The sequence below is a fragment of the Ipomoea nil genome, unplaced genomic scaffold (genome assembly GCF_001879475.1).
Source record: "Ipomoea nil cultivar Tokyo-kokei standard unplaced genomic scaffold, Asagao_1.1 scaffold3162, whole genome shotgun sequence".
In the NCBI taxonomy this organism is placed as follows: Eukaryota; Viridiplantae; Streptophyta; class Magnoliopsida; order Solanales; family Convolvulaceae; genus Ipomoea; species Ipomoea nil.
The window spans coordinates 972,501-984,719 of record NW_017619590.1 but is presented as its reverse complement, the minus strand read 5'-3'; the positions used below and the strand labels follow the sequence as shown (position 1 = coordinate 984,719).

Here is a 12,219-nt window from a genome sequence, read left to right as displayed (position 1 = left end):
ACAAATCAAGTTAAGAGCCTTTCCCTTTTCTTTGAAAGATTCAGCGAAGGATTGGCTATACTATCTACCTTCTGGGAGCATCACCACATGGAACAACTTGAAGACAATGTTCCTTGAAAAATATTTCCCAGCTTCAAGGGCGGCCAATATTAGAAAGGAAATATGTGGAATACGGCAAAACAATGGAGAGTCATTGTATGAATATTGGGAGCGTTTCAAAAAGTTATGTGCAAGCTGCCCACACCATCAAATCAGTGATCAATTACTCATTCAATACTTTTATGAAGGACTTTTTCCGAGTGATAGGAGCATGATTGATGCCGCGAGCGGTGGTGCTTTAGTTGACAAGACACCGGACGCTGCGAGAACTCTAATTGCAAACATGGCTGCAAATTCTCAACAATTTGGCAATAGGCTTGTCCAACCATCTAAGCAAGTGAATGAGGTAAATATTTCTGCTCTTGAGCAACAAATTACTGGTTTAACTACTCTTGTTCGTCAATTAGCTGTCGGCAATGTGCAATCTGTAAAAGCATGTGGAATTTGCTCGGTAGTTGGGCACCAAACTGATGCCTGCCCAACTCTTCAAGAAGAACCTACTGAACAAGTTAACATGGCTGGAGGTTTTCCTAGGCAACCTCAAGGTAAGTATGATCCATTTTCTAACAAATATAATCTTGGATGGAGGGATCACCCAAACCTTAGTTATGGGAACTCACAAGGAAACCAGTTTGTTCAGAATCGTCCCAATTTTCAGCAGTATAGACAACCATTTCCTTCCAAACAACAACCAGTCCAAAGCTCTAGCTCAGGTATGAATTTAGAAGAAATTGTTAAATCCCTTGCTACTAACACTTTACAGTTTCAGCAGGAAACACAACAATTTCAACAAGAAACAAGAGCTAGTATTCAAGAAACGAAGGCTAGTATTCAGAACTTGGAAAGGCAGATGGGTCAACTAGCGACTACGGTAAGTCGGTTGGAATCACAGAGTTCTGGCAAACTACCCTCGCAAATGGTGGTTAATCCAAGAGAAAATGCAAGTGCAATTGTGTTGAGAATTGGTAAGGAAATTGAAGGGCCTGCGGTTGCTACCCCATCAGTGAACCAAGAAAAAGAGGGAACTAACAACAATGAAAAATCTCAAGGTAAGTCTCCCAACCTTTCTGATTATGAACCAGTTCCCCCATCCCCTCAAGCTTTGTCAGAATCTATAAAAGGAACGAAAGATGAAGAGTTATATGAAACTTTCAAAAATTGTGAAGTGAATATTCCGCTACTTGATGCAATAAAACAAGTTCCAAGATATGCTAAGTTCTTAAAGGAGTTGTGTACAACAAAAAGGAAACAAAGATCATCAAAGGGTGAGAAAGTGCTAATGGGCAAGAATGTTTCTGCTGTGATTCAAAGCAAGCTTCCTGAAAAATGCAAGGATCCAGGTATGTTTACTATTCCTTGTATGATAGGCGATACTAAACTTGAGAAAGCCATGTTAGACTTAAGAGCATCTATTAATGTTATGCCATATTCTGTGTATGCGTGTTTAAATCTTGGACCTTTGAATAAAACTAGTGTAGTTATCCAATTGGCCGATAGGTCTAATGCATATCCTAGGGGTGTAATTGAAGATGTATTGTTGCAAGTTAATAATTTAATCTTCCCTACTGATTTCTATGTGCTAGATATGGAAAATAATGATCATTCTGCACCTATTCTGTTAGGAAGACCATTTTTAAAAACTGCAAAAACAAAAATTGATATTCATAGTGGCACACTTACTATGGAATTTGATGGTAATGTTGTTACGTTCAATATTTATAATGCTATGAAATACCCTGGAGGTGATTGTGTTGCTTGCTCTGTTGATATTATTGATTCATTGGTTGAAGAAGTTTTTGAATTTAATGGTGAAGATAAATTGGAAGTTGTTATTTGTGAACACCTTGAAAATGATGAATTTGCTATGAGTGACAATTTACGAGAAGTTATTGCATCATTGAATCATTGTCCTAAATTGCGCCAACAAAGTAAGGTTTCTTATATGGCTTTACCTGCTTCTAGTGAAAAATTGTTACCATCTGTTGTGCAAGCACCGATCCCCGCATTGAAACCCCTTCTTGAACACCTTAAATATGCTTTCTTAGGAGAAAATAAAACATTGCCAGTCATAATTTCAACTAAACTGTCTGCAATAGAAGAGGAAAAACTTGTCCAAGTGCTAAAAGAACACAAAACTGCCATTGGGTGGACAATTGCAGACATCAAAGGGATAAGTCCATCCACTTGCATGCACCGAATCCTTCTAGATGAAGGAGCAGAACCATCTCGTCAACCACAAAGAAGGCTAAACCCGCCCATGATGGAAGTAGTCAAGGAAGAGGTCATCAAACTCCTTGGGGCTGGGATAATCTATCCAATTTCAGACAGCAAATGGGTTAGCCCAACTCAAGTGGTTCCTAAGAAAACAGGGATTACGGTTGTCAAAAACCAAAATGATGAACTGGTCCCCACTCGTATTCAAAATGGGTGGCGAGTTTGTATAGATTATAGGAAGTTGAATGCTGTTACAAGAAAAGATCACTTCCCCTTACCGTTTATTGACCAAATGTTAGAAAGGTTAGCTGGTCGCTCTTATTTTTGTTTTCTTGATGGTTATTCAGGTTATTTCCAGATTGCAATTGCTCCGGAAGACCAGGAAAAAATGACTTTTACATGTCCCTTTGGCACTTTTGCATATCGACGCATGCCGTTTGGCCTCTGTAATGCCCCGGGTACCTTTCAAAGGTGTATGGTTAGTATATTTTCTGATTATGTAGGGCATATGATTGAAGTTTTCATGGATGATTTTACAGTTTATGGTGACTCTTTTGATACCTGCTTACATAACCTTTCGCTTATTTTGAAAAGATGTATAGAGAGTAATCTTGTGTTAAATTCTGAAAAATGTCATTTTATGGTTGAACAAGGTAATGTCTTAGGGCATGTTATTTCGTCTAGTGGGATTGAGGTTGATAAAGCCAAGGTTGATATTATTGAATCTCTGCCGTATCTCACTAATGTGCGGGAAGTCCGCTCTTTTCTTGGACATGCAGGTTTTTATCGAAGGTTTATCAAAGACTTCTCGAAAATAGCCTTACCTTTAAGCAAACTGTTGCAGAAAGAGACATCATTTGAGTTTGACAAAGAGTGTAAAGGAGCATTTGACGAATTGAAAGAGTTGTTGGCATCTGCGCCGATCATTCAGCCACCTAACTGGGACTACCCATTTGAGATTATGTGTGATGCAAGTGATCACGCAGTTGGGGCTGTGTTGGGCCAAAAGATCGGGAAATCTTCCCACGTTATTTATTATGCTTCTAGGACTTTAAATGATGCTCAGAAAAACTTTTCTACTACAGAGAAAGAACTTTTAGCCATTGTTTTTGCTTTAGAAAAATTTAGGTCTTATTTGCTGGGCACAAAAGTTATAGTTTATTCTGACCATGCAGCTCTTCGCTACTTGATGCAAAAGCAGGAAGCCAACCCACGATTAATAAGATGGATACTCCTCTTAAGTGAGTTTGATGTGGAGATCAAAGATAAGAAGGGGTCAGAAAATCTTGTGGCCGATCATTTGAGTCGGTTGGTACACATTAAACCAGAACCTCCACTGCGAGAAGCATTCCCTGATGAACACCTATTGGCTGCAACTGTGGTTTTACCTTGGTATGCTAACATAGTCAAATTTTTGGTTGCTAACAAATTTCCTTTTGATTCCTCTAAGGCACAGAAAGATAAAATCAAGAGTAATGCCAAGTACTATGTATGGGATGAACCGTACCTTTGGAAACATTGTGCTGACCAAGTGGTAAGGCGGTGTGTACCTGATGATGAAATTGCTTCAATCCTTACCTTTTGTCATTCTTATGCTTGTGGAGGCCACTTTGGTGCTAAGAGAACAGCAAGGAAGGTGTTGAAGTCTGGGTTTTATTGGCCAACTTTGTTTAATGATTCATACTCATTTTGCAAGTGTTGTGATGCTTGTCAAAAGTCAGGTAATTTATCCCGGAGAAATGAAATGCCACAAACTCCGGTCCTATTTTGTGAGGTCTTTGATGTTTGGGGCATTGATTTTATGGGCCCATTTCCTGTATCTTTTGGTTTTGTCTATATTTTACTTGCGGTTGATTACGTTTCGAAGTGGGTGGAAGCTAAAGCCACCAGGACTGATGACTCTAAAGCTGTTGCAGATTTTATCAAAACTAACATCTTTTCCAGATTTGGAATTCCGAGGGCTATAATAAGTGATCAGGGTACTCACTTTTGTAATCACACCATCGAAGCTTTGCTTAAAAAGTATCATCTCACCCATAAGGTGTCAACTGCCTACCACCCGCAGACTAACGGGCAAGCAGAGGTATCCAACCGAGAGGTAAAGTCAATCCTTGAGAAAACAGTCAACCCAAACAGGAAGGATTGGAGTTTGCGATTAGATGATGCATTGTGGGCGTACAGAACCGCATACAAAACACCTATTGGTATGTCCCCTTATCGCATTGTGTTTGGGAAAGCTTGCCACCTCCCCGTTGAGTTAGAACACAAAGCTTATTGGGTTGTCAAGAGCTTTAATATGAACATTGATGAAAGTGGCCTACACCGGAAGTTGCAACTTTCTGAGTTGGAGGAGATTCGCAATGAGGCCTACGAGAATTCAAGAATCTACAAAGAAAAGACAAAAGCATTTCATGACAAGATGCTTTTGAGAAAGGAATTTTCAATTGGACAAAAGGTCCTACTCTTCCAGTCACGTCTTCGGCTATTCCCAGGTAAGCTACGTTCTCGATGGGTTGGTCCATTTATTATCACTAATATTTTTCCTCATGGTGCGATAGAGATTCAAAGTTTACAGACTTCTAAGATATTCAAGGTGAATGGCCATCGGCTTAAACCCTACCATGAAGGGGCTCAAGTTGATTATATTGCCGACATACTTCTTGAAGATCCCATCTACTTTGAATAATATGCACAACTAGAAGGGGAGTTTGTTCTATTCTTTTTATTAATCGTTATTTTTCATTTAATAATCCTTTTCTGCATGTTTTTATTAAACATTGAGGACAATGTTGGTAATAAGTGTGGGGGAGGAAATTTAGTTTTAGTTTTATTATTTGTTTGCTTATGTCACGATTTTTGTCAAAATTTTCCAAAATTTTCACAAATATTTTCTTAGTATTTTATGCTAAATAAGTATTATTTTCAAAAATTATTATATTTTTTTCCCTTCTTGGAATTCATAATATGATTGAATAAATAGTTTGGCAAATTGTGATTAGTTTGTTAGCATTTCCTGTTTGATATGCAGTGGCTATATTAAGTAAGCAATAAACATGTGAGATTTTGAGTCATTGACTGACACTTCGATCTTATTTTCTTTCTATTGTGTGATTTCTTCCATAATTTTGTTTCTCTAGAACTTGCCTTGATTCTCTTTTAAAGCTAATTAGACCATGCATGATTCAAGTGTGATTAAGGCCATTATTTGATTTTGAGCCTCACTAGCCAAATAACCGGTTTGTCCCATGATTTATCTTGAACCACATTACAAGCCTTTTATATCTAAAAATAATGCCTTCACCCAGCTGAATAACTAGTGGAGCAAATTATGGATTATTCTTGTAATCTACGTGAGTTTGTGAAGGATAAGTGTGGGGGAGATCACCTACTCTTATTAATTTGTTTTGAGAGTGAGGCGGGTTGTACCCTTATTGCCAATTTGTCGTTGGTCTTCTAAGAGAAAATGAAGGCAGTTCATCATTAAAAAAAAAATAAAATAAAATAAGGTATGGAAAATTGAAAAAAAAATGAAATGGAAAAATGGAGAATATACGTTTGAAAAAGAAAAATATTGCTGAAAATTTATGAGAAAATGAAAAAGAATCAGCAATTGATTTTGAGTTGAAGTTACTTCTAAATAAATGAAGTAAGGGGGAAATTCTGGTAATACTGAGGAAGCATTCTGTACCTCAATGGGATGTGTTTTTGATTGGAAATTGAGGGTGTTGGATTACTTGTATTTATTTGCTCCTCTAGTTTGAAGCTTTTGTTTAAGCTAATTTCCTAAAATTCCCTACCTTGACCCTAGCCCCATTACAACCTGTGAAAAGTCCTTATGATTTGTATCATGCATGACTCTTGTAGTGGTGATTGAGAAGATATGCAAGCCTATGGTAGAGCAATTCTATAGGAATGAACTTGAGCGAAATCTATACCCATCAAACACTTGAGTGATGAGTGATATTCCTGTGAGGGCTTACTTATTTAGTATTCTTCATTTACAAATAGGAATGCTAACTTATTAATTGCAGGGTGCTTCAGATTGTTGTTCATGATATGTTATGAGTTTTGGGAATTTCGTTTTAATTTACTTCGCAAATAATGTTTTTGCTTGGGAACAAGCAAATGTTTTAGTGTGGGGGAATTTGATAGGCATATTTTACACCCATATTTTAGGTACATCTTTATAATAATTTTGCATTAGTTATTTAATATTGTCTTATAATTAGTTCTTTTTATATATATAATATTAAATATATATAATATATAATATATAATATATATATATATATATAATATATAATACATATTACGTACTATACTTATATAGACATATATATATTACGTACTACTATATATATATATATATATATATATATATATATATATATATATATATATTATATATTATTTAAGTGGCCCAGCCTTTAGCAAATACTAACTAATGTTTTGTTTTAATTCCACCTAAAGAATGTGAGGCGTAGGTAGCAACGAAAGAAAGCTTCGTCGACTGATTACTGGCGCGAGAACAAGCAGCAACTTCGGATGATTTCGTGGCTCAGCGCAAAAGGAGGAAAATGGATGATAGAAAATAGCTTAGGTTGATTTTGGAAAGTATATAAATAGTGGAAGATTTCTATTTTAAAATGTTCATGCTTGATTCATTCTTCCCTCCTCTATAGTATTCGTTGAAGTTGTTATCAATGTCCATTTGTGGCTAATTTCTAGTTGGTTTAGTGAATTGAAGCCCCGGAGTTCATAACGCTGTAAGGTTATTTATTTAACTTTATTATATATATGTTTTTATGCATTTTGAGTATTAAATATTCTTCTAAATTATTTGAATAGTTGTATCATTTAATTGCTAGGGAGGCCTACTAGTTATTTATTTGATATAATTATTTGCTATATTAGATAATGTTGTGCTACAAATTATTCTAATATTCAGTAGCAACTGAGGTTAATTATTGACGGCTTAGTGATAATTGGTCTCGGGTAGAATATTTTTCTAAATTAAATGCAACCGCTTGTGCTTGTGTTATTTAGTTTGTCGGTTTTCCTAGTTCCTATTGCTGCTATTAAATTAAATCTATAGCGCTTGTCTTAGATTATTTAGTAGTTAGGGGTAATTAAACCTCTTGTGCTTTATTTACCTACAACTAAGGGAAAACAAAAATGACATAATTTCACGACAAATATTCAATTGCATATTAATTACTTTATTAATCAATGATCAGTGTTGAATTCCGGTGGTGGATCTTTACTAACCAAGGTCTCCTATTATAAGTGTTTTCGATATATTATTTTCATTGCTTTATTTGTTCAATTAAACTTCTTGTTTATTTAAATTCTCTTTTATTTTATCTTTATTCTCGATATATTCCAAACCCCCCTACCTTTAATTTGAGCACAAAAGTTAAACTAGTTACTCCTCGTGGGATCGATCCTTACTCCCGCTACTACGTTTGTAAGGTTTTAATTTGGAAGCCTACAACAGCTCACCAAATAGTCAACACAAGACTCAACACTCTCAACAACAACACGGGAACACATCCCAAGACCACAAGGAGCAACATGACTCACAAGAAGAGTCAAGGCATGATCTATCATCACTCAATAGATCAAAACCCGACAAGCACAACGCAAAGGAATAAGACTCACCCAACGGCAACACATGCCTTTGTGACTACACACGTCACAAGAGAAGAATCACCACAATGGCTACACAAGCCCTCGTGACATCACCCATCACGAGTTGATATGCCTTCCTTATGCCCGGTTCCAACCTTATGGCTACCCTCAACCTTGTATCTTCTTTCCAACCATTACCTCCAGGACCCCTGTACAACCAAGTCCAACCTTTTCCCTCCGAGGACCGTCGTCTCTATCCGCCAACGACCGCCAACGAGACCACCAATTTCATAGTACACGAAGTACCGTACACACACACGGCAACACATGCCTCCCAAGAAATACGTGAACCTTACAAAAAGGTCACAAACTCCATAATCACGTCACGGCCACCACGATGACCGCTTCAATACCATGGTGACTAGTGTCCCATTCCACTAATCGTGCAATCCAGGTAAAGCCACACACACATCACACCACAACAGGAATCAATCAACGGATCACAATGAAGATATGAAATCATACTCAATCAAGGAATGGAACACAGTCCAACAATAACAACGATGAATAACACAAGTTATCATCAACCAATGAGAAGGTACAAACAACACACATGCTAGCATTTAAACACCGAACTAGCATGCTTATCAAACGGGTAAACCAAAGATAGTTCCGAAGAACACACAAGACTCATCACGGTTCAACGAAACACAATGTTGAACACTTAGCACGATTCAAGACACCAAAGACCTACATGGAATCATACCATATAGTTCTAGACATACGAAACATCAAGAAGACACTCAAATAGTTCCACAAAAGAACATCGGGAAGTCCAAAGACCAATTACCGAGTCAAATGAATCACGGGGAACAAATCCCCAAACAACCAACATTACGTACCCGCAGGTGGGCCCACGGGTAAGCCTCTAGCCGCGGTTCCGCCCGTGGGTACAGGCTACTCCACCATTGTACCCTGCGGGTGGGCGGCGGGTTGGACCCCTACCCACCGTTCCGCCCGCGGATACATTCCTGTACCTCAAAACAACACTTCGCGGATTTTTCATCTCCAACTCAAATTCAAGTCCAAAACATGCCAAATCTCACCAAATACAACAAAATGACTTGAATCAAAGGAAATGCCAAGCAATGGCACAAAAGAACCCTAAACACAAGCTCTAGATATGCATTTTCACAAGATCATGCACAAACACTCATATTTCATAGCAAAAACACATGTAGAATCCAAGAAATCATATATAGGTAAACAAAATAGGTTTTGTAGAGCATGGGTTACCTCTTGTAACGACTTCACTTTACACCTCAACAAGCTCCTCACAAGGCTCACTTTCCAAACCCACTTCAAGAACAAACCAAAAGATCATAAAGATCCTAGCTTTAAGAAAAGACACCTTAGATAAAACCAAAAACACAAGATGAACTAAGATCTTACCCTCCTATATGCCCAAATATAAGAAAGGTTGAATCTTGGAAGCAACTCTGAAGTCTTGGCAAGGTTCCAACTTGGCTTGGAAGAAAAGCTACTCACCTTTTAGAGAGAAGGTGGAGCTAGATTTTTAGAAAGTGTAGGGATAGAATGAAGATGGTCTACTAGGTTAGGTTACAATACTAACACCATGTGAAAGGTCAAGAATGCCCTTACTAACATTAGGAAATGTAAGGAACAAGGGAACTCCTTACAAAGCTCAAGGTACAACTTTGACTTTGGGGTTGACTAGTCAATTAATAGTCCCCAAGTATTGAATTTTCAGGATTTTCGGATTTAATTCACTAATTGAAATAGAATTAATTACTCAATTAATCCGTTAATTGAATTTGGATTTTGGGGTGTCACACTACGGTCTAGTGGTCTTGATCTCATACTCTCAATTCAGTCATCTAGGTTCGATTCCTACCAGTAGCATAGTCAGCTATAGCCTATCCTGTGGGCCTTGTTTTTATTGGAAACAGAAGGTGATCCTATACAAGAGATTGTCGATAACACATATCCTTCATACCGTAGTAGTAAGATGGACCCTAAAAATCTGGAGACTCGAGCCATCTTGGCTCCGAAATTAGATGTTGTCGACTATGTGAATGAATACATGAAAGGTATGAATGAGGTGTCATCTAAGATGTATTTGGGTTGTGATTCTGTGTGCAAGTCGGACACTAATGTTGATATGTTATCTAAGTTAACACTCCTCAATTCTTAAACAGTTTGAGCTGTTCAGATATACCAAACCATTCATTAACATTGAAGGTTGGATCTCCAGTTATGCTTTTGAGAAACATAGACGACTCATTGGGTCATTCTAATGAAACAGGATTGATTATCTCAAGACTAGGAAACTATGTGCTTGAAGTGCAGATTATGAAGGGAAACAATGCATGTACCAATGTGTTGATCCCATAGATAACATTGACTTCATCAAACTCAAGACTTCCATTTAAATTTCAAAGGAAGCAATTTCCCGTTATGTTGTCATACGCCATGATAATAAATATAAGTCAAGGACAAACATTAATTTATGTTGGTTTGATATTAAAAAAGACTGTTTTTAATAATGACCAATTGTATGTAGCAGTTTCAAGGGTTTGCAATCCAACTGGTTTTAATGTTCTAATTTGTGGTGAACCTAGAGTTTTTTGATGACTACTCAAAATGTGATTTACAAAAAAATTTTTAATAATTTGTAATTGTATTTATGTTTAATGTGAAAAAGTATTATTTTTTTATTTCGTATGTATTGAGCATTTCATATTTTTAAATTATACAATAACAAAATGATCGTGCATTGCACGAGCACAAATACTAGTTTAACATATATAAAAGGGGAAAAATTGCTAATTTTAAAATAATTGAGGAACTAAAGTGAATATACATAAATAATTGAGGAGAAAAAGCATATAATGAATTACTACTCCGAACAAGTTCTAAATTTGGTTAAAAAGAATAAATTATAATATAAATCATTATTGAAACTGATATTTAGATAAATAAACTAATAAATCATGGTGAGGGTTTCCGGCCCGTTTTCGTATCTTCTTTCTTCCCAAATTTCCCTTTCTTTACGAAATCGATTTCAGGTTTTTATTTCGAATGACTGACCCCAACAAAAGTAGCGAAGAATCGCCTCTCTGTCGTCTCCAATTTAATGGCTCAGCGAAAGCCTATAAGCCATTTAACAAGTGAGCTGCCGGTAGAGATAAAGGATAGAATTTTGGAGTGTTTGCCCACCCGAGATGCCGCCAGAACTGCCCTGCTCTCAAGGCACTGGAATAACGTTTGGTTGCAGCATGGGCGGCTTGCTTTCGATCGGGAATTCTTGGGAAGTGTCCAACAGCGCCAAGATGATGACCGTAGAACCCTCGTGAACATAATCAATAATATCCTCTTTCTTCGTGCTGGGCTGGTTAAGAAATTTACTCTACACATTTCATTGGGAGATCCTCAGCCGCAGCAGACTAATTTTGATAGTTGGTGTCTTTTTCTGTCAAGAAATGGTGTAGAGGAACTTAACATATCTTTACACAGTATTGTGAAGGAATATAAGCTGCCATTTTGTTTACTCTCTTGCATGACAATTAAGAAACTGATAGTCGAAGGTCCCTTTATTGATTTGCCTGTAAATGCTTGTGGTATATTTTCCAATGTCACGTCATTAGCTTTCTTGAATGTTGTATTTAAGCGCAATGTTAATGGAATTGCCTCTAGTATTAGTATTCCTAAACTTGAGAAGCTGGCTTTGGAACTTTGTATTGGGATCAATAAATTTGAGATCAGCCCTCCAAAGCAGCTTGAAATCTTGTCTGTTATTCATTGTATTGGAGATGTGGTTGAGTCCAGATGGCTGGCACCACATTTGAAAGCCATTAAAACTCTTTGGTTGTGTGGCTCTTCGTTGCGGGTGAGAATCTAGCTAACTCATTTTACTTTATCCAAATGGATATATGGATACATATAATTCTATACTATACCTTCTGGCTTGTTATAGTTATTCATGTGGTGGCTAATTTTCTTTCTTTATTTCTATTTTTCAAGTATATGGATGTATCTATGTTTCCAACTGCAACAAATCTGCAAGTGATAAAGCTGTATGGCTTAAGGTTTGGTTGTGGGAAGCAGCTCACCGTTGCTATGCAATTGCTTCAAAAATGCCCCAACCTATGTGAACTAGGAATTATGGTGATGGATGAGCAGAGGTTGAGTATACATGCCTTTGGCAATATATCATGCTTGATTCTTTGTCTTTTCTTTTTCAAATGTCCTCAC

At 37.1% G+C, this 12,219-nt stretch overlaps 2 protein-coding genes across 4 annotated transcripts in view; both read left to right on the top strand.

Annotated features, from left to right (window-relative positions):
• The first annotated feature begins 382 nt into the window (after positions 1–382).
• LOC109167434 lies at positions 383–10,359 on the top strand. Its single transcript, XM_019316448.1, has 7 exons — positions 383–445; positions 863–1,533; positions 1,768–2,892; positions 2,998–3,877; positions 4,010–4,805; positions 9,915–10,080; positions 10,164–10,359. Exons 1-7 carry the CDS (start codon positions 383–385, stop codon positions 10,357–10,359), a joined length of 3,897 nt encoding a protein of 1,298 aa, XP_019171993.1.
• Positions 10,360–11,012: 653 nt separating this feature from the next.
• LOC109167392 (F-box/FBD/LRR-repeat protein At1g13570-like) overlaps positions 11,013–12,219 on the top strand; it is a 1,761-nt gene continuing 554 nt past the window's right edge. For 2 of the 3 annotated variants that reach the window (XM_019316412.1, XM_019316411.1), the window contains exons 1-2: positions 11,013–11,854; positions 11,989–12,149. In XM_019316412.1, the coding sequence (XP_019171957.1) occupies positions 11,102–11,854; positions 11,989–12,149 (914 nt within the window). In that variant the 5' untranslated portion in view covers positions 11,013–11,101. Of the gene's footprint in view, positions 11,855–11,988; positions 12,155–12,219 lie in introns of all 3 variants that reach the window. The other variant, XM_019316413.1, reaches the window with a different exon arrangement.